Here is a 22,164-nt window from a genome sequence, read left to right as displayed (position 1 = left end):
GGATGTTTACATCCAAATACAACCGACCCACAAACAAAAAATAAAAGAATGTCACCGCTTTGTTGAAGTTGAAGTGACTAATTTTGAAACTAAATTGAAAAAAGGTTTGCCTGAATAAAATTGTGGTTAATGATTACATTTAAGAGCTTTCGCATACATTATAATCATCATCATTCTTATTATATATTTTATATATGTAGAGTGTTTCTTTATATTTATTTATTATTATAAATCTAAGCATTATGAATAAACTACCGGGTGTGTTTTAAATTTTGTACAACTAATTTAATTATGAACGTTTTACATATATTTTTTTTTTAGTTCTATTTTTAATATATATGTATGTATAGTTAAAGATAGGGTTTAATGTAAGAAGTTCAATGTTTATGAGAGTGTATGAGGGATGGAAAAATGTTTTGAATTGTAAAACTTGACTTTAAAATATTAGGCGTTGAAAATAGAGTGTGTAAAAAAGGCCGCTCTAAATGATGAATAGGGAAAATAAAGGCAAAAATGCAACAAACTTGGATTCTACTATTTCGTTTTTTACTTACCAAAACGGGAAATTAACGGGTAATTCTTATCGTTATTATTGTATGTATGTTTGTATTATATGTTTATATAAATTCTATTCAGCTAATTCGGGCATCTTTTCTTAGAGACAGCAACATATAGGTGTTTCATATGACTCCAAAGATGTTGTGTTATGTTACGTGTGGTTCATATTATTAATTGATGAGAGAAAACTATGTAATGAATCAATTGTTTCTTTAAAGCGTTTTCACTAAGCTTTCCCTATACGATGTGTGGAGCGAATGTTTTTCGTTTTACACTGTCATTTTAAAGTATTGCAATTTCTTCCTTATTTATGTATTTCATTTATTTTTTTATACGTTTTGATGTTGTGGGGCCCGTCGTGGTTCCAGCGGGCCTTATTCATTATATCACCACCGAATTTTGTGTCTGCATAACATTACCTCCGCCGCCATCGCTAGAACTCTGATTCGTCTGATCAAGACGTCTGTAGTTCTGGAATGTTTTCCACTCTCCCGTATTGTAATCTAAACGTATGTGGGACTCTACCAAACAAAGTGCCGTCTGACCATCTTCCTGTTGGACTTTTTCCTAAAATATGCAAAAAAGTATGTTAAATAATTACATTTAAAACAAACTATATGTGAGAGGTTCATATATTCACCATCCTTACCTCTGTTTCCCCCAATTTAATAACAATCACATTTTCTGAATTTGGTCTGGGATTTTCTCGCAGCCCAGCCATAAAGCCGAGAATCAGAGCTTTATCAGGGCGGGAAACACGATTCGCTTTGCGAAACATTTCGTGGGCTTTATGAACGTGTTCATTCTGTAATGAGGGAAAATACATTTGCCAAATTTATAGATGCATTTCGTGAATTTGTTTTAAAACTTGCGGAATCATTTGATTTGAATCTTACCGACAGTGATAACCCTTTACGCTGTGGCGCAGCTTGCTGTTGCTGCTGCTGTTGTTGCTGCTGCGGCATTTGAATAATATGAGTGCGCTGTATACCACCCGTATTAGTTTGTTGCAATTGAATTTGCTGTGTGCCACCCGTTGTCGCCCCTGTCATGCCACCTGTCGTAGTGGTCGTTATCAAACGTTGTTGTGTAGCGGCAGGTTTTTGTTGTAACACAATTTGCTGAGGACGCAGTTGTGTTGTCTGTTGGTGTTGTTGCAAGGCCGGTTGTGTAATGATGGTACGTTGTATTTGTGTGGCCGGCTGCTGCGATGTCTGGACCGGGGTAGTTTGAACTTGGACCAGTTGTGGTTGTTGACCTGGCCTCTGAATTAGGGTTAATCCACCGGGCAATGTCGTTGTTAGGCCACCACTTTGAACATTTGTCATTACGGGTCTGATGATGGTTTGTTGGGAAGGTTGCTAAAAAGAAATTAGAAAAAAAGTATATATTCATATGTTATAGTATATGTCTACGAAAGCCCACATATAATGGTACCCCAAGATTTTAATAGTGCTTAAAAGTTTCACAAACTTGTAATTGTCTGTAATTGAGTTTGTAAAATTGTTGAGCATTGATGGTGTTGGCATTCATGGGCCAACATGTCCCCAAATCTATATGATTTTTAATTTGGCTGATCTCAAAATTTCGAACCAGAAATTATATCCCAAACGTTACATACCCATACCTTAAGAGTAAGATGGAGGGTTGTACAAATAACATCACCAATAACAAAGAATACTCACATTTGTTTGTATTAAACTTGTTGTAGCCTGTGGCTGCTGTTGTACGATCATATGCTGTTGTGTTGGTATTAATGTCGTCAGTTTTTGTGTAGTCTGTGTGCTTGGCTGCGTCTGCGACTGCTGCTGTTGCAGTGTTATTGTTTGAGGTTGTTGCTGTTGCAGAGTTGTGGTTGCCGATGTTGTTTTCACAAGTCCAGGCGGACCAGCCGCAGTTGTCATAAGCGTAGTGGCACCGGAACCAAGCGTTTGCAAACCACTCACGTTGCTAATCGGGATCTGCTGATACATATCGCCGCCAATATTCCGAAGGAATACACCCTTCTGGGTTAAAATAATTGTCTTATTCTTAACGTTGGAGTTGCCCCCCACGGTTGTTTGTCCACCAACAGTAGTTGCATTGCCTCCAGGCTGCATCAGGACTTGGGTCAGTTTAGGTTGTTGTGTAGCGGTATTGTTGGAGACCAACGTATGTTGTTGCTGTTGAAGCTGCGCTTGCATGTGCTGTTGTTGGGCAGCGTGTGATGCGGGCTGTATGGTAACGGGACGATTCGGCAATTGCACATTTTGTATATTCAAAAGCGTTGGCTGCGCGGATGTAGCCGAGGATGGCGACGATGAGGAAGCTATTAGGGGAGGAGGATTACCAGCATTACCGCTTACTATTTGCTGAGTAGCAGTCGGTTGAGTTTGTTGACGAATAACAACAGAGGATGTGGGCGACGTCTTGAGTAGAATCTTGGCGGATGTGGGCGTTTGTGGTGTAGTTGGTGTCGTTTGGTATGATGTCTGCTGCTGACGCTGAGGTGTTGTAAATGTTGTTAAAGTGGGTAGGGTCTGTTGTTGTTGAGGTTGCTGCTGTTGCTGAGTCAGTATGTATTGTGTTGTGGTCGTCGATTGTGCCTGTTGCTGCTGCTGTTGTTGTTGGATTATTTGAGTTTGCTGTGCCTGTTGCTGACTACTTTGCTGCTGCTGTTGTTGCTGTGCCCTCTTGGCTGGTTGAATAATTGTTTGAGATATTATAACGGGACCACTGTTGGTAGCATTCTTCAGTTGGCTTAACGGCATTGACTTTATAGCCTGGGCTGTTTGTGGTGTGGCATTTTGGGTGGATGCGGTAGCTGAGGCCAATTGCTTCTGTCGCATCGCTGCCGTTTGAGATGGTGTTGATGCCAATATTACCGGCGTGGAGCTATTAATCAGAATTGGCTGCTGCTGGGATTGTGGCTGACTTGTCTGGGTCACTTTACCGGTCTTTGTTGATGTTATTTTCACCGAAATGTTGTTGGGTAAATTGGCCAAAGGATTGTTGTGACTGGCAGTGCTAGCCGCAGTATTGCCAACCGGCCGCACTGGCTGTTGCTGCGTTATAATCGTACCAGATTGAGCTGTGTTACGTACTAACGGCTTTATTTCCAATTTTTCCATTTTGATTGGCGTAGTTGGGGTATTTTGTTGTCTGACGGTCAGGGTCTGTTTCTGCTGTTGCGGAGACGTACGTATAATGACGTGCTGTGTTGGCTGTTGTTGTTGTTGGGTCGTGGTTACCGCTTGTTGAATCTGCTGCACAGTTGCCAATGGCTGCTGCTGAATAATGACCCTTTGTTGTGTATGTTGTTGTTGCTGCTGTTGCTGTGAACGTTGAACACCCAAGGTATTTGTTTGGGTTTGTTGTGTTAACGGCGGTGGATCTATTTTCTCCACCTTTATATTGGCTGGGACGATAATCTCCTCACTTTCTATTTTTATTTCCTGTTTAATACGTTTATGGGCGTGACTCAAGCTGTTGTTCTTATTGGTGTTGCTGCTACTTGTGGTATGCTGGTTGTTCTGTTGATTTTGTTGTTGGTGCTGAGGAGATTGTTGTTGATGCTGCTGCTGTTGTTGTTGCTGCTGCTGCATACCAGATTTATCTGAAAACGTTTGTTGTTGTTGTTGAATGATGTAGTCAATAAGCTTGTGGGTATTGGGCTTCGAATCTTCGATTTTGATGGCAGAATTAGCATTATCCAAAATACCCGATGTAGCATTCTGATTGTAGCTTAATGAAGGCGGAGCATATTCCGGTGTAGATGTAGTTGTTGGCTCCGTCTTTGTAACAACTGTTTGGCTAATATCCGGTTTTATATCCTCCTTCGAGTCTGATGTGTGGCCACCTTCGTCAGCACTACTACTTTGACTTTGATTCAGATTACTTTCAGTTTTAATTTCAAAACTGTTATTAGCCGAAGTTGGTGTAGTCGGTGTGTTCGGTTCCTTGTTGCCTGGCTGACCACTAGGATTGTTATGGTTATTTGTGGAAGGTGACGTACTACTACCATCTGTGGCAGATTGAGCAGCAGCAGCGGCCGCAGCCGCCTTTTGCTCCTGTTTACGCTGCTGTTCCTCCAGCTGTTGCTCGCGTTTGCGTTTCTTGGCTGCAGCATATCCCAGAGGCTGTTCGGACAATTCAATTAATTTAATACCACCATCTTTACGACCAGCAGGTGTTCGACTCATGTTGGGGCGCTGAGCATTTGGTGCATTAATACTGGGACTGCGAAAGCCCGACGTTGGCACCCGCGAAGGTATACCTTTCAGAGGTGTTGTGTCTGTCATTTTGCGCGGCATACCGCGTGATCTCAGCGGAATTGTCGGCGCTGACGTCTTCTTCAGAGAGGACTGGGCATCTGCAGATTTGTGAAGAAGCTCAGTTCTTAAAGCGGCACTTTTTGGTTTGCGTTTGATTGTAAAATGCTTAACAGGATTGGGTTGTTGGCCAACCTGAAATAGAGTAAAACACAATATAATAACTGTTCTCGACGAGACAAGAATGATGGAAGGGGAAGAATTTTCACGACATTCTTCCCTTTTCATCGATATAATCTGCACGTCTACTTACCACCGATATCAATGCATTCTTATTTAGATATTGACATTCCAAGGGTAGCATACCCAAATCACTGTGTTTGGCAACTAATTTGCGTAAATCATTTACCATGTCGGTGAAAATGGGGCGTGTATCTTCGTAGTCCGAGATCTCTGTATTGAGCGAGCTGGTCGCCGGAAATGTCTTCATACTTTCGGCTAGCATGGACACCCATAGTTCCGAGTCTAGGCCAGCAACTTCTATGACTTCCTCTAGCTCGGCTTTCCACTACACATCGTTGGTACAAAGCAGTAGCAGCGAAAACATACACAATGTATGTAATGAAATAGAAAAAAGAAATCAAAACACTTTTTAGTAAAAAAAAAACACCACCACGCACACACATATATAGATTGTAAAAAAAGGAAAATATTTTATAAAACACCAGCTCTTTTTTCTAAATACTTTTCAAAGAAAACAAAAATAAACAACACAATATCAATTGGGTCTTCGATGGAGAGGATCTGCAGAAGGCGGGAAAATACATCGCTGCTAAAGAGATCCACAGTTGACTTTTCTCCCACACTAACACTACCAAACAAGGGGCACTGATTTCATTTCGATTCGTTTGTAGATTTGCCGCTGTTTTGTTAGCTTTTTGCAGGGCATTTTTGAGCCGTCGGAATTTTGGGAAACTTTCGCAAATTATTTCACTTCGTTCTACACCACAACTTCATACTTTTTTCGAGTAGTTTTCTTTTCATTTTTCCATCATCATCACAATTCAATTCACCAACACATCATTTATGTTTTCTTATTGTTGTTTTTCTTTTCAATTCATTGTTGGTCTGCACACACACGGTAGGTGGTTGAGTGTGTGTGTGCGCTAATGTGTTTGCGTGTGTTGGTTGTATGACTTAACGAAACTTGATTTTTTTCAGTATTTCACCAGCAAAGAAAAAAATTTTGTTACCTCTTCGACAAGACGACGAGGAATATGGAAAAAACTTAGCAATAACTTGAGTTTCACTTGTGTCTGGAGATCGGGAAAGCACTCCTTGATATTGCGCAACACTTCCTTGTTCAATTGTGAACATATTGAACCACTAATCCAAGAATCATTTGATGTTCCGAGTTTATTATGCAGCCACAATGATGTGTCGCTGTCTCGCACACTCGCCATCTTAACTTTAAATGTAAACTGTCAAATATTTTTTGTTTCGTCGTATAGTAGCTGCTTCTTCTTCTTGTGTCTTCGTTGAGTTTCGTCCAAATGTTACTCTCTCGTTCTATTTATATAGTTGTCCTACTTTAATGGTTACACAAATAATTGAAAGAGAATACTAAAAACCGGGTACTCGTTATTTGGTAATTACTCTCAAAAGGTTGCCAATTAAAATGATTTTCAAGTGTTTTGGTGATGTTTACACTGCCAGTTATTTTAACAACCACATCATTTAATTGTCAATTATGTGCCAAAAAAACGTCGTATTTTCATTAAACTCATGCCTTGAGAAATGCCTTATGAAAAAATTGTGGAAAAATATCTGGGGCGTTCAAAGCAGATGCAGTTAAGGTCTTATTCACACCGGACATGTTTTATCATAAATCGTCATTTAATTTGGCATTTCTTTTGTATATAAATTTCCGTTAAGTTCGGTGTAAATGTTTACTAATGGTGTTTTTGCACGATATGTATTTTACATATGTGCTGTCACTTATTTCATCCATATGTAATTCCTTATGTGTGTCAAAATTAGCAGCGTACACAAAACTTTTATTTTTAGTGTTCAAATTGACATATGTATTTTACATATAAACAAAAAAACACTTTTATTTTTTCTTAAATTAACATCATTTTTTATTAAACACCTACAAACGAAATAATAATTTGTAATTGTTGCCTTTTCATCCTTTTCTTTGACTTGCAATTGAAATATTTTCTTCCAACAATGTGTTTCGTTCAAACAGCTGAAATTCACATACGAAAATATAGCGCGTCCTATTCGGAAAAAATACATATGTAATTGCATATCGTTTTGATACATTGAAATTTCCGTATGTTTCACATGACGAGTTCGATTTCCATGTGTAAATAAAGTGACAGCACATATGTAAAATACATATCGTGTAAAAATACCATAATTAGGTTATATGTTTAAATGTACATTTATACCCCAAATTGTTTTACGGAAATATTTTATTTGACATAAGTACAATGGAAATGACGATTAACGATGTTGTAAAACACGTTTGGTGTAAATGTACCTGAATATACTTTTTCAGGAACATATTGTAATTGTATTAAAATCGTCTACGTACCCTTCGAGTTATATTTACATCTAGTACATTTTTTATAAACTCATGGCACAATAACAAGAGGTAGGTTAATGGTACCTCCTGGTTACAATTTTTTCTTTTGTGTGTCCCTGTTGGTCAAAAAAACTAGATTTTAATATGTGTATTTAACGTCTTGAAAAGGACAAAAAATTAAAATGATTCAAAATCAGATGTAAAACGGCATATACATTAGAAGTTTTTACCGGGTTAACCTACTTCATGAGGATTTATTTGACATATATGCAAAGGAATTGACAATTGAACCCACTGGTTTAACGAAATCCGGTTAAATGTAAACGTACTATAATTAAAACTTAACATTACAGCATTCGAGAGTAAAATCTTTTAATGTTTGGGGAAGAAATATTATTACAATTATATTTGGAATCCCATATTGTGAAAAAAACTTGACATTCCATTCATTTTTTGCAATATTTTCCTTGTTTAATAAAATGTCTCATATAAACAACCTGTAGAATAGGTTTATATGTAAATATGACATAAGACATTACACCAGACTACAGTTTTCGTTAATTTCGTCAAGTAAGCCTATATCTTGTTATTGTACCAATTATAAACCTACCGTTTTTTTTTTTTCATGAAATAAATAAAATACATATTTGCAAAACAGTGCTAAATGTTGCCCAGTAAAACATTATACTTTTTGTTTTTATTCGAGAAATAAGAATCTCTCGTATTTTCTCAAAATGAGGAGCTGAGTAAATATTACAAACATAATCATTTGTATTGTTTTCACTTAAAGAAAATGTTACTGATTAGTTTTCCATTTATAAATACTGAATACTACACAAATCATTTTTTTAAGGCCCGCACTCAATTCATATCTTGAGATGTAGTGAATTTCTGTCCTCCAGATAAACCCATTCGTACATGTGAGATTGGGTGGTGAATAGATTTTTTAAAAATTGTTCATTAAGGGTAACACATTTTTGTATACTTATAGACGAAATGCGCTTCGTATATAGTTTCGCTTCCAATAATTTTAGGTGAGATGAAAAGCGTAACGGGTTATTGTGTGTGTATTTATTAGAGAATATGTGTTATATTGCATATACGAAAATATTTGTATTTAAAATACATTATAATTTGTCATTTTTATCTCAAAAGAACAGCATCTGAAGGAATGCATTGTATATGTGTGTACATCTTAATAAATAAAACAAGAGATTCAATAAATTCGTAATGAATGGTGTGATGTTCGAGGAAGTTCAGTTTTGTTTCTGCAAAGAATCCTTTGTCAAGTCGTACGTTAATTGCGTTTTCATTACGGTCAGTGATGATCCTATTATTTGTTTATGGTAGATTTGCCTCGTTATGAATCTGAAATGGAAAACCAATATAAATTTTGTTTATAATAATTTTAGAGAAAAATATCCCACCCTAAATTATCAAAAAAATCTCGTCCTTCTTCTTGCCACTCTGACATGGTACATTCCAAACTGGTATAACCCAGTTGCACACAATTTTTTGTTACTAAATTTATCATTGGTTCGGCAACCTTTTGAATCGGATATCCCGGTGCAACAGCAAATCGGTAAATCCAAGCGGCATTATAAACACTATTGTGATTCTTTACACTAATACAGGCTATAATCTAAAATTGAGACAAATGCTTATTCCTGTATACATCCAATATCTAATATAAAGCAAACCTTTTTTCGAAATTTATTTTTGAACGATGGTTCATAGGGGGCATCATCCAAAAATATCTGATAGGTACATTCCGACGGCTTCATGCGAAATATAAACGGTTCATAACACTCTGCTACCAGAGATTGGTTGGGTTTTGTCTGGAAACATGTTACGTACATTATTTATATAATTTAGGAAAGAGCTGTTCCACTTACCCGCATCAACTCAACCGCTTTCGCATAGAATGAGAAATATGTCCCTGAGAATAAAAAGAAAATGCAGCCCGGAATGGTTAGAGCACAAAATACTAAGGGCACTCCAAAGAATATAAACAACACTGCCCAGGTAATCACAATGAACTGCAATGTTATCTGTAACGAATTACGAAGGTCACATATCTCATTAAAGCACACAGAACAAGGTGCACTGTATTTGATGTAAAGATAAAACACGTTCAACATTCACAGGAAAGATGTGGGCACATTTTGACCCGCATATTACCTCTCTGAAACAGAAGCAGTAGAAGGATTTCTTGGCGAAGGACATGATGTAGTTCTGTATCAACTCCTGGCATTTGAGTTCGTCATCTTCCCGATAGTTGCGTATCACAATGAACGGTTGCATTGGATATGAAAGTCGAATATTTTGTAAACACCGGCACAACAAAAACCACTGCAAACACACCGAACAAGCAAACAATTGAGATGTGAGAAATTCGATAACAATTTAAACATACGGGAATCGATGATGACATCGACACAAATCTAATGCCATGTTCTGACGGACATTTGAACAACGTAGTTCGCTCTCAGAATTACGTACATGAATTAACCCGTTCACACAACACTATTCTTAATTCATGTCATTAGAGTTTTTTATTTCAAACTTTTTGTTTCTTGTTTTACACCAAAATGTTAACATATTTGCGTGAATCACATATGGATCTAAATAGAAAAAATAATTCTCTTTCTCCTGACTATAGTATGAACCTATATCTATTTACTTTTAATTCATGTTTTCCATTTTTCCGAAAATATTGTTGCTATGAAAAAATTTTTATATTTTCCCTTTCAGTGTTTTTGTCGATATATTCAAATGTGCAAATTTTTGGTTATCATATTAAAAATTGGTGCCTTCATATGATTTTAAGTAAAAAATTTTAGATTTTTATTTCGACAAAAACATTTTTTGACACTGAAAGGGTTAAAAATTGGAGAATTTTTGTTTGGGTTTCCCCACATTTATTTCTCGTTTTGTACGCTAATTAGAACAAAGAGGAAAGAAATGCATATTGCATTATGTAGATTACAAAATTTACTTCCTTCTGTATATATAAAAACTAGACAATTTGTTACTTTTCATTCATCATTTTCAATTTTACTGAAAAAGTTTGAAAATTTCATAAATATTTTCAAACTGTCAAAATTAATTTATGTTCGATAAATATTCTCAAATATTAGGGATGGGACAAAATTCTTGGTTATTCAGAGAGTGATTCGAATTGAACAACGTACAAAAGTCGGTGTTCGCTCAGAAAATTGTGTATGGGGAACTGAGCCATCCGTTGCGTTTTGTGTTATCGAAAATACAACAACCACAAGGAAACGATAACACTAACATACATACAAACTTACATTGAGTAAACAATAACAACACATACAAACTTACATTGAGTAAACAATAACAACAACACATATACAGGTGAGGGGGTAACAAAGAAAGAGGAATTAAGCGATCATCAATGATGACGTTTAACAAGAATTGTACGTCAACAAAAAAATAGACAATGAAAGAGGAAATGGAAGGATGTAAAAAATCTATACAGTAGTTGTTGTTGTGAAGTTATTCAAATAAACTGCGTAGTAGAAATTTACGTTACAATTCAAATTCTTAAATTAACGGAATTCATCTAAAGTAACTTAAATCTAAATTTATATTCGTAACAATATTTTAACTTTTGCGTGCGTTAACGCGATAACAAAAAACGCTCAACGCGAACATTCTGTTTAGCCCTTTACTTCATAATTAGGGGTCGAACAACGAATGAGAGAGCGAACGACGCTCGTCTGTACATGGCATAAAGCGGTGTACACACTAGTTCCGTTCCAGAACCTAAAAGAATCTACTCATTTTACATGTTATGCAACTTTTTACTCGAAAACCGTTCCTCAACCCCCAAAACTGGTAAAACATTGACTCAAATTTAAGAGAGCACAAAACAAAATGGCGTTCTCTTTGAAAACTTTTTTAACAATTGTTGTTAAAAACTGTTGTGGAAACATTGTTTATTTTGTATAATATTTTATAGATTTGAGAATTGTTTAAATTTGATAGTGAATCGACCCACAGGAATGCGTACTTCTGATTGGCTGTTATATTGATTTTGAAGTATTGTCATCTAATTTTGGCATAATTACTAGATTTGCGTTCCCGAACTTTTCAAATTATTTTGTACTCTGAGAGCAATTTTGAAATGTTTCCCTTTTACTAGATTTACAGCCTGTTTTTGTAAAATTCCAAACGAACGATTTCGAGTGACTTACGACCAAACTCCTTGGTTTTGAAAAATATGTCATTTATTTTTGTTTGAATCAGAAAACATTTTTAAACATAAATAAAGGTTTGGTCGTAATTCACTCGAATTCGTTTGTTTGGAATTTTACAATAACAGGCTGTTACTATTAAAAAAGTACTGGAACAGACCAACTATCATTTTTGACTGTTAACTTTTTTATCGATTACTGACGGTCCAGCAACCATAAATATTTTTGTGGTTGCCTGATGAATGACAAACATGTGAGGCCACACTATCAAACAAGCAAAATTTGGGCAAGAGTGTCATTCAAAAATGCTAGTGGTACACCGCTTATATAACACTTAGATATATATATGAGATTAAGTTTGAAAATAGAAAATTATTTGCATGCAATTTTCCTATAAATAACGGTTTTTATGAAAACACATCGACTTTGAATCATGGTACAATAATACAAGGTACGGCAGCTTGAGGTGAATAACAAAAAAGCAACTATGCACGTGTGGCCTCTTCTGCCAAAAATAAAACAAATGAACACATTAATTCCGTGTGTGTTTGTGTTTATTTGACATTTTTTCAACACAAAACTAAAAACGAGAAAAATTAATGAAAGGTTATGATTATCTTCCAAAATTCAGTAGGGAATACCATAAAATGTTTGTTTCATCCATAACAAAGTAATTACTTCCAGACGAACGTGTGAAAAATATCATTTTCATTTCAATTAAACTTGAATATATTTCAATTTATTTTGAATTTATTTGACATAGTATTCAAAACATTACGCACACATACACAAAATATGTATTTTGATTTGATTGAACAAGCCACCTTGAGAAAAAATTGTAATCAGTTGGTAGCTGTGCCCTGAATATTTTTGGGGAGTAGAATATTTTTGTACGCCTCGTTGGAATTTAGGTGAAGTTGTAACAGAAGAAGCCACTACCTACATAGTTTCATTTTTGTTATTCACCTCAATTTTTCTCAATTTGTATGAGGATTTATTTGACAAATATGTAATCGAAATAGCAATTAAAACCCACTGGTTTTACTAAATCCCGTGCAATGTAAACGTACTATACCAAAGAAAATCGAAGGTCGACTTTACAATTTTCACCATGATCAAAAGTCGACTTACATATTCCTATCTTTGGGTATTTTTTCCCACCTCATTCGTAAACAGTTCTTCTTTATCTGTCATTTTGTCTTATCCCCTGCGTTAGCAGTTGGAACGTTTTTTTAGGTTCAATTTTGTTTGTTTTGATTCTGGTTTTATCTGTTACGTCTTAAAGCTATTTCGTCCAATTCCGCAACGTCGTCAAAACTTTAAGAAGCGGCATTGTAATTAAAAGGAACGGTAATTGGTAATTGGTTTGGAAATAAACCAACCAACCATAGTATTTTATTATTTGGTTCTTTTGGTTATTTCGCGCAAAATAGTTTTCGGCTTTAGAAAAATAACTAAACACAACAAAAGTCAAAAGAATTTCAGCGGAATTAATTGTGGGTTGTTAGGTAAATATTTCAGCTTCCTTGTTTCGCACATTTTCGGCGATAAGGCGTAAAAATAACGTGTGAGCATAGAAAGGAAACACAAACAAAGTAAGCTAAGAAAAAATCCGAAATGGGAGTTGGATGTTTATTTTTCCGGATGGGTGTATAAATTTGCAAGAATTTCGATTTGAAACTGACCTTTCCAATATCAGAGATAAAGAAAATATATGTGTGTTGTGTGGACAATATTCCAATGTTTATGCGAAAAGGTGTGAGTGCATAAGTATCCATCAATAGGATTTTTTTCTGTAGTAGGCATGTATATTGTTCTCTATTTACCAACAACTTAAACAACTTATGTTCATAATTATTGCCAGTCATGTATAAAAGACCGGCAATGAAGAAAGGCGCAGTTTCGTATGACAGTTCTCAACCATGTTTTTACGACAAATTAATATCTTTTTAATTCCAACTCCTTGAAAATTGAAAATTAGTAGATTTTTTTTTATTTTTTATCACGAAAAACTAGACTTTGCACCTTGTGTATGCAATTTTGAAATAGAAGCCGACAAATGATAAACACAACAAGAAACTCGGAAGACTGTGCATCAGTGGATGCCACCAACAAGGAACAAAAGAAACCAAATTTTATATGCGGTGTTATAGAGGGATTTTACGGCCGACCATGGACTACGGAACAAAGAAAAGACTTATTTAGGAAGTAAGTACCCCGTAATTGACATATTCACTTTGAACTAAATCAACCTTTTCTTATTTGCGTAGACTTAAAAAATGGGGTATGGATTCGTATGTATACGCTCCAAAGGATGACTATAAGCATCGTGCATACTGGCGTGAACTTTACACGGTCGAAGAAGCAGATCACTTAGCTGGTATATTAATGCATTTTTGTATCTTCGTTGTAGATTTGATCATTTCTCATTCTTTACAAACTAGGTTTAATATCGGCCGCCAAGGAGCACGGTATTACGTTTTATTATGCTTTATCTCCCGGTTTGGACATGACGTACAGCAGTCAAAAAGAGTTGCAGACCTTAAAACGTAAATTGGATCAAGTCTCTCAATTTGGTTGTGAAGCCTTTGCACTTCTTTTCGACGACATTGAATCTGAACTGTCCAAGGGAGATAAAGAGGTTTTTCAAACGTTTGCCAACGCTCAAGTCTCGGTGACCAATGAAATCTACACTCACCTGGGCAACCCGCGCTTTCTTTTCTGCCCTACCCAATATTGCAGTTCACGTGCTGTACCTACCGTACATGATTCTGAGTACTTGAATACATTGGGTTCAAAACTAAATCATGACATAGATATCATGTGGACTGGCGACAAAGTCATATCGAAAATAATTTCTGTAGAATCACTGCAAGAGATAACGGAAGTACTGCGACGTCCTCCAGTTATTTGGGATAATTTACATGCCAACGACTACGACCAGAAGAGGGTTTTCTTGGGTCCCTATTCAGGTCGCTCGCCGGAAATTATACCACATTTAAGAGGTGTTATGACCAATCCGAATTGTGAGTTCCATGCCAACACTGTGGCTATTCACACGCTAGCCTATTGGTCGCGTTGTGTACTCGATTCCCGAGTGAATAGTAAGTATTGCTTTGATAGGTCATGTATTCACCATATAGAGCTCATAAAAAATCCGTTATAGGTTCCATATCGGCTGACATTAGGCTGGAGACTGAAAACGATGATGAGAATGGTTCAGATGATTTGCCAGTGGATTGCTGTTTGTCGAAGAATATCTATCATCCCCGAATGGCATTGAAGTAGTTATTTGTATATGAATGGCACTCCAATGAATAGTAACACTAATACTGTTGTTTTATGTTTCAGAAATGCCATATCCGAGTGGCTACCAGAATTCTTCGTTGAAAAAGAGGCATGGGGACCAATTACAAAACCACAACCTCAAGTGACCCGTATGTATTAACATAAAATAAAATTCTCTTTGAGTTTAATGAGAAATTTTGTTTTCCTTCCTGATAGTTGTAATGCCCATCATACCTATTATACCCTCCATCAATACGTGTATGAGCTTAACGACAACAACTACGACATCCACCAATGCTAAAACACCCAATGTCCCCCAAGTGAATACAACGCAACTACAAGCCTTGGCTGATGTGTGCAGTACCGTAAATTCATCCTCCGTGAATCCTATTTCCAATGCGGTGATGAATTCGTTGGTGTCACCTACGAAGGTAGTAACCAACGAAGACATCATCAATCCTATTCCAACATGTGTAGCATCAAATATCGAGTTACCCAAGAAGATACCTATCTCCATAGTGTCAGTACCAATAATGGTATCGAAAGAGGTAAACAGCGATAGTGATGACATGCGTGATGTGGATGAGATTGCACCGGCTACAAAGGCTGAGGAAGTGCCGGTTAAACCGGATACTTCCACTACTAGCGATAAGGAATTTTTACCCGAGGTCCCGGAGACTTTAAAAGACGATAACAAATTGGAAGAGGATGTCGCAATAGAAGAGAAACCCGGAGATGCTGACAGTTCAGGTCTCTCAATTGACGCAATGACCGATGACAACAACCTAAGCCCAGTCAGTGCTGGCAATGAACCAATGGAATGCAGCAGTAGTTTAACCTCGCAAATCTCCGCAAAAGATGAGAACGGCAAAGCTGGGGCGGTAAATGTCAACGAGGACGTTATTATGGCCGAAACAAGTTCAAATAGCGATAATATCAATGTATGTTATTTTATTTTCTCTTTAAATCATCAGCTATCCCTAATGTGCTATAACTTTTCAGAATACTATGCAAGTTGAGAGCGTTGAGTCATCCCCTATATCTATAGCCGAGATGACAGAAGTGGAAAAGTATGTAGTTTGTTTGGAATGCATTGTGTGCCCAGCTAATGACTTTTCGTCTATTTATAGGGTGCCTATTGAAGCCTCTAAAATTAATGCAGAAGATTTGTATTTCCTTTGCGATTTGTTCTATTTACCATTCGAACATGGATGTCGTGGCTTCAAATTACTCAATGAATTCAATTGGCTTAAGGCGAATGCCCACGTCTTGTTGGAGGCAAAATCAGCGAAAACTACTCCTGTCGCTGACGGCTCCACAAAACCTGAAGTGGCCGAGTGGTTACAGAAGGCCGAATATTTTTCAAAATTATGCAAATCGGTGTACGAACTTTTACAGAAAGTTGCTCTGTGCGAAAATAAGGAAATATGTCATGACTTGTTTTCTTACGTCTGGGACATTGCTGGGGCGTTGTCCCTTTTGGATGCTTTTGTAAAGTGGCTTAGCTTGGGCCATTTTCCGACCAACGTCTACGCATACACCCAAGGAAGTTATACATGTGAGAGTGCACTCCCAATACCCACAATTCCTTTCTGATTTGTTTTTATATTTTATATCTTAGGGTTCAGCAAAGGCTGGAAGGAAGCTTTTATGTCGGGCGATCAAGAGCCATGGGTGTTCCGCGGCGGCCTAATTGCTGATTTACAAAGATTAATGCCTATCGATCAGGGCAACGACTTATTTGTCTACAAATTGCCTGAACTGCCAACCACAGATTATTACACAATGCGCCCCTATAGCGTAATGGATGAAGCTGCCGTTAATATGGTCTGTACCCAAGGTTTTCTGACATTATCCATCCCAACATCCGCCGAGGAGAAAGATATACCATTACATTTGAATTCGAAGTTTACGGATCTAATTGCGGACAGTATTATTGGACCATTTGTCACCTTACATCCTGAATTTTGTATTGTGGCAACTGATTGCACAAACAAAGTTGTAGGATATGCGGCTGCGGCACTGGATTTCCATGCGTTTGCCCGTAATGTTCAAATCTGCTGGATACCCGAAATGAAAGAGAAATATCCAGAGAGCTCGGAGGAATTGGAAATGTTTGACATAGTGACACCTACATCTCAAAAAGCCGGGGCAACTCTGCGCTCAATGATTAAGGAGTTCCATGGCTATGAACCGCAGTGTCCACCTGAAGTCAGTAGTTCTTATCCGGCCGTAATGACGTCTGCTGTATTGGAATCGTGCCTAAACCCAGACTACGGTGTTGCCAAGCGACTAATTACCGTTCTTTTGGCAACATTAAGGGCCAATGGTTGCCTTGGGGTCCACATACGATTGTCGGCTAAGGAGGCTGGCATGGAATTGTTGCAATACTATGCACGACTTGGTTTTGCGGAAATTTATCGCGATGGGCCAGATTACATTTACTTTGGACGTCGTTTCTAGCACCGCAAATGTTCAACCAGTAATGGGTTCTTGTTGAAGAAGTGAGCATTGTGCTCAATGCGGAATCTCTTTTATTCTAAAAATCTGTATCATTTGGTAATACACAAATCGCACTAAAACAAATCAGCCTCCGCCAATTGTTTGTAGAGATGCGTACCGACAGGTGAACACGAAATTCCTTTATAGATATTTACAAATCACGCCAGCCCGCCCACAATTTTTTACTTTAGCTGTGTATAAGTTTTCAGATTTTTTACAATTGATTCAGAAACAAGCGAACGAACCAACAACATTTACGCTGTTCGGAAAAGCGTAATTTTCAATTTTAATGCTAGTATTTATATCGTTTTTTAGATATCGGTGTCCTTATTAGGCACCCTCTATACTATATACATTTATATAAGATACAACAACAACTATACAACAGACAATTTTGCAATGTTTCCTTCTTTTGTCAGCCGTCAAGAAATGCATTTAAATCACAATGTTTTTATTTTTTCAAAAAAAGTAAACTAAATACATATTAAAAAGCAAAAAAGAAATAATTTAACTAACTTTATTGACTAGGGTGGTTGCTCGGTTTGCTTTTGCTTAGATCATAGAACCACACGGAATTGACACCATCCTCTATGACCTTTAATGGTTCTAATGTTGGCAATGGAAAACGGCAGGCTATCACTTTGGAGGAAGGTACTTCGGCTATCAATTTGTGCTCTAAATCTTTCATCTGTTCATGATACGGAAAATGCAGACGATTCGATTAGTCGGTGATCTTTTGGTGTCTTCTGTTGACTTACCATTTGTTCAACTCCAAAAATAACCACATAGTCATATGGCTTCAAACTAAACTTCCACAAATCTCTGCGATAGAACTTGGTTTTGGAATTTACACCTTCACGTAGTGCTGCTAAACGAGACCACCATACGAGCCATGGGTTAAGTTCTACACCATCTGATTGAATACCGTGTTTGGCAGTGGCTATGATTGGACGAAATATTAGGAGGCTCTATGTAATGTAATTTTGGCAGACAATTCCCACATCCATGTTATGTAAACATAACCAACACCTACCGATTACTATTCTTCCGTCGCCGGAGCCAATGTCCAGCAAACGTTTGGGACCTTTAGCTGGTAGGAATTTTAGAACATTTGACACTTGTTCTGGAGTAGCCGGAACATAGGGCAGGCAGATTCTTCGGAAAGCGGGCGCAACAAATGAAGCACAGACAACGGACAAACCAACACCAACTCCGCCCGTGGCAAAAATTAAAAATTTGGCCGATTTGGACATTGATTTAGGCCGAGAAGGCTGGCTGTTCAATTCCAAGGCATCCATACTTAAGGCTGACATTTCTGAGAGAGAATATATCCAAATCACATTGGAACCGACCGGGAAAGAAAGAAAAGACCAGACGTTGGTTGTGGTGGCCCTGAACCGATCGAATTGAAAACCGTTCCATATGATATGAATAGCGTTGGCAAGGAGGGTGGCTGATAAAAAAGAGCTTAAAGCAAAATGGTCAAGAGACCTATTGTTTACGAATGAGTGCGATGCATAACGGTCAACAGCCCATTGTGCTTTGTATAGAAAAATACACGAAAGAAGTGAAAATCAGCTGTTAAGGCTTTGGATTCCGGATTTCGTAAAATGAACGTCTAACTTTGCGTTTACATGCAGAGGCTTAAAATTTGTTCTGCATCAATGTTATGAAGAATAAAATGCTGATGACTTGTCGTGGTAAATTAATACATGATAAATGTATTCCACCAGCCTACTTGACAACTACTATGAAGTAAAAAAAAACCGATCATTTTCTCTAAATTTGGCAGCACTGCCAAACACTTGCTTCAGTGTCATCTATTGAAGGGGTAGATTACAAAAAAGTATTATTCAAAATGTATCCCTCATTTGTTTTCCCTATAACTTTGGACCTACAGCAGATATTTAAATAAAATCACATCTTCGAACTTTATTTAAGTTTCAAAAATATATTACTATATGTGTATTTGGTATCAAATAAGACATTCCATACGATTGTTATTGGACTACAAAAATATCTAAATGTTTACCATTTCATGGGGGAAGAATGTGCAGATAAGTCCCATCTTCCAACAATATACAGGATTCATACAATTTGCTCCGATTTTAACAAAACATTGTACAATCTTTTATTTTTACCAAGTCTGCATATTGTTGGAAGATGGGACAAGGAATTGACCGATACCAATTCCTTGTAGTACGTACCTCCCACACAAAGGGTAAAATTTTTCAATTTTTATAAATCTGATAAGCGAATGAAGTGTGCGATTTTATCCAAAATTTACGCATCGTAGAGTAACTTCTGGTAATGTGGACCATGCGTCAAATGTGGACCACCCCCCATATCTAAGAAAATTCTTGAAATATGCCAATGCCGCCTTGAAAAATGTTTTCCTAATTAGTGAAAACAAACATCAAACTTGGTTTTTAATAAATAATTGCAATGTTGAAAATTTAGTAGGTGAAAATGTAGCTCTGATTGCAAAAGTGTGATTTGAAAATTTTTTAGCGCAATAGTCGAACGATTTTGTAAAATAGTCGAACATTTTGTTTTTCTCGAATATAAAGAGGTTATGTGGTTTTCTTGTTTTCTTTAACAAAAATACACGTTTATCTGTAATTACTTTCGGTTATTTTTAAATTTTTATTCATTTTTGAAGCCGATAAATTTTTTTAAATAAAAATATTCAATGTCGGGCAATGTGGACCACTATAAAAAAGTGGGACATTTTCATGAGGACGAGTTCGAAACAAGGGCGCATTTAATCTGCGAGGAGGTATTCAATCCTCTGAAAACTCGATATCCGAAATTATAGGTGCCTCGGTTGGATAAAGAAGCAAGGACCTTCAAAATACCGCAAATGGGGTGGTACCCTTAAATGGGGGCAATTCCAAAACATGGACCCATATATTTTTGCATTCATTGTTACCCAAGAGTGCAATAAATTGAAATTTATCACAATTAATCCACAACCTACCTTTAACTTACTGATCCTCATTACCCACACATACTGGTCCACATTACCCGCCAAGTTATTTTTATATGCAGTTTAGAGTTTTTTGAAATATAATGCAATAACATTTTTATGGACAAATATATATAATTTTTGACCTGGAATATAATTAGCCAACAACCATGCTGTGAAAACAATTTGTTTTTATTTTTTACCGTTGTTACGCCCACAATATCAAAAAAAGAAAATGGTGGTCCACATTACCCGAAGTTACTCTAATATTTTTACATATTATAGATCAAATCCGAAGATAGAGTATATAAAGCAACGTCTCTTGGTACCTCTTCACAGATGGTCAACTCTTTGATGAAAACATATATACTTTATAAACAGGAAATTATAAAATAGACTGAGGGTATATCTCCACCGAAAACACCAACTGACACATTTTATACTTGTTATAATTATAAGAAAAAATAAGATTTTTACAATGAAACATATATCGTATTCTTTGGCGTTTATTCTTTCTTCCCAATTCATAACAACATTTTCTCCCGTCCCCCTATTGTGAGAATGTGTAAATCTGTTCTCTGATACACATATATGGTAGCTGAGTGTCAAATATGCGAATAATTTAACAACGGATATTGTCAAATAGTCAATACTGCTTTAATATTATATTGTTCTTTAAAGTCCCCAACGCAACTCGATGCACTATCTAAAATAGTTCATAAATCAGTTTATTTTTTTTTACTTTTACCCCACGGTATACAAGATTATATTCGATTATTTTTTATAAATTTGGCTTAAAATGTTTCTTTTTTTTCTACTTTTAACACATCTAACCGAAAATAACGAGATCAATAATGAATTATTCAATCATGTGACCTTCCTATATACAAAACCATCACACACAAACACCTATGTTTTTTTTATCAGCGTTCGAAATTTTAATTTGTTTGTTTTATTTATTTTCTTTAATAATTACTATATAAGCTTATAATTTATAATCAAGTTACAATCAATTGTTCTTTCGGTACTTTTCCATAATCTTGATTTGATTTTAGTTTGTATCATTTCTGTTGCATTATTTATTAATAAATAAAATATATATCTTTATTTTATATGACATTTATATAAAATATATTTACTCTGATAGCTACTCATTGTAAAATAAAAAATATGAAAACAAAAACAAAAATATGCACGTTTATTTTTTTGCAAAATTATAAACTATAAAAATAGCTGCATAGACGAATACCAAAAAAAAAAAAATTGAAAACAAAAATCTATATATAATTTAAAATTTTAATTTAGAGACACTGTATAGTGGAAACAAGAAGTTTGGATCTATCTGGGGAAATTTTCTGGTTGTAATCTCTTGTAATTGTTTTTGCATACATTAGCAAAACGGAAAATAATATACGAATCATCAAATGGTAGTTCGCCTTAAAAATACATATTTGTTTACAATAAATTTGATAGAAACCTAGTATATAATATGCATGTATCTTTTATGTGTGTATATAGTATATAAAGAAAAAAAAGCTTCTCAATAATGCCATGCGTTGCTACAAAGTCAGCGGCAGATAAAAAATGGTTTTGGGACCTTCAAAAGGATTTCAAACCGGAAAAGCCTAAACACGGTTTTTTAGTTGCCACATAGTGTTTAGAAAATAATAATAAAAGCTGCATACATTCATAAGTGATGGTTGATGACAGTGACGTGATTAGTGAGGGTGTGGTTGCTGTTAGCAATAATTTTCTTCTGTGTTGCATCGTTTAAGGGGGTGG

The 22,164-nt window shown here is 36.3% G+C and overlaps 3 protein-coding genes across 3 annotated transcripts; 1 reads left to right on the top strand and 2 right to left on the bottom strand.

Annotated features, from left to right (window-relative positions):
- Positions 1-866: 866 nt before the first annotated feature.
- LOC133333370 (negative elongation factor A) lies at positions 867-6,297 on the bottom strand. Its single transcript, XM_061541680.1, has 6 exons — positions 6,062-6,297; positions 5,122-5,376; positions 2,244-5,003; positions 1,455-1,919; positions 1,208-1,363; positions 867-1,125 (listed from the first exon to the last, which is right to left on the bottom strand). Exons 1-6 carry the CDS (start codon positions 6,269-6,271, stop codon positions 940-942), a joined length of 4,032 nt encoding a protein of 1,343 aa, XP_061397664.1. The 5' UTR covers positions 6,272-6,297; the 3' UTR covers positions 867-939.
- Positions 6,298-13,668: 7,371 nt separating this feature from the next.
- On the top strand, positions 13,669-17,384 carry LOC133333378 (protein O-GlcNAcase). Its single transcript, XM_061541693.1, has 8 exons — positions 13,669-13,832; positions 13,895-14,004; positions 14,069-14,728; positions 14,791-14,908; positions 14,976-15,061; positions 15,129-15,853; positions 15,915-16,470; positions 16,534-17,384. The coding sequence occupies exons 1-8, from the start codon at positions 13,684-13,686 to the stop codon at positions 17,373-17,375; spliced, it is 3,246 nt and encodes a 1,081-aa protein (XP_061397677.1). The 5' UTR covers positions 13,669-13,683; the 3' UTR covers positions 17,376-17,384.
- Positions 17,385-17,931: 547 nt separating this feature from the next.
- On the bottom strand, positions 17,932-18,727 carry LOC133333385 (ATP synthase subunit C lysine N-methyltransferase). The gene is made up of 3 exons (XM_061541701.1): positions 18,448-18,727; positions 18,173-18,354; positions 17,932-18,102 (listed from the first exon to the last, which is right to left on the bottom strand). Exons 1-3 carry the CDS (start codon positions 18,725-18,727, stop codon positions 17,932-17,934), a joined length of 633 nt encoding a protein of 210 aa, XP_061397685.1.
- Positions 18,728-22,164: the final 3,437 nt, after the last annotated feature.

The sequence above is a fragment of the Musca vetustissima genome, unplaced genomic scaffold (assembly GCF_032173495.1).
Source record: "Musca vetustissima isolate MV318-11 ecotype Yass unplaced genomic scaffold, APGP_CSIRO_Mvet_v1 utg6724, whole genome shotgun sequence".
NCBI lineage: Eukaryota > Metazoa > Arthropoda > Insecta > Diptera > Muscidae > Musca > Musca vetustissima.
Note: the sequence above shows the minus strand (reverse complement) of the source record. Positions and strands in the feature narration are given on the sequence as shown.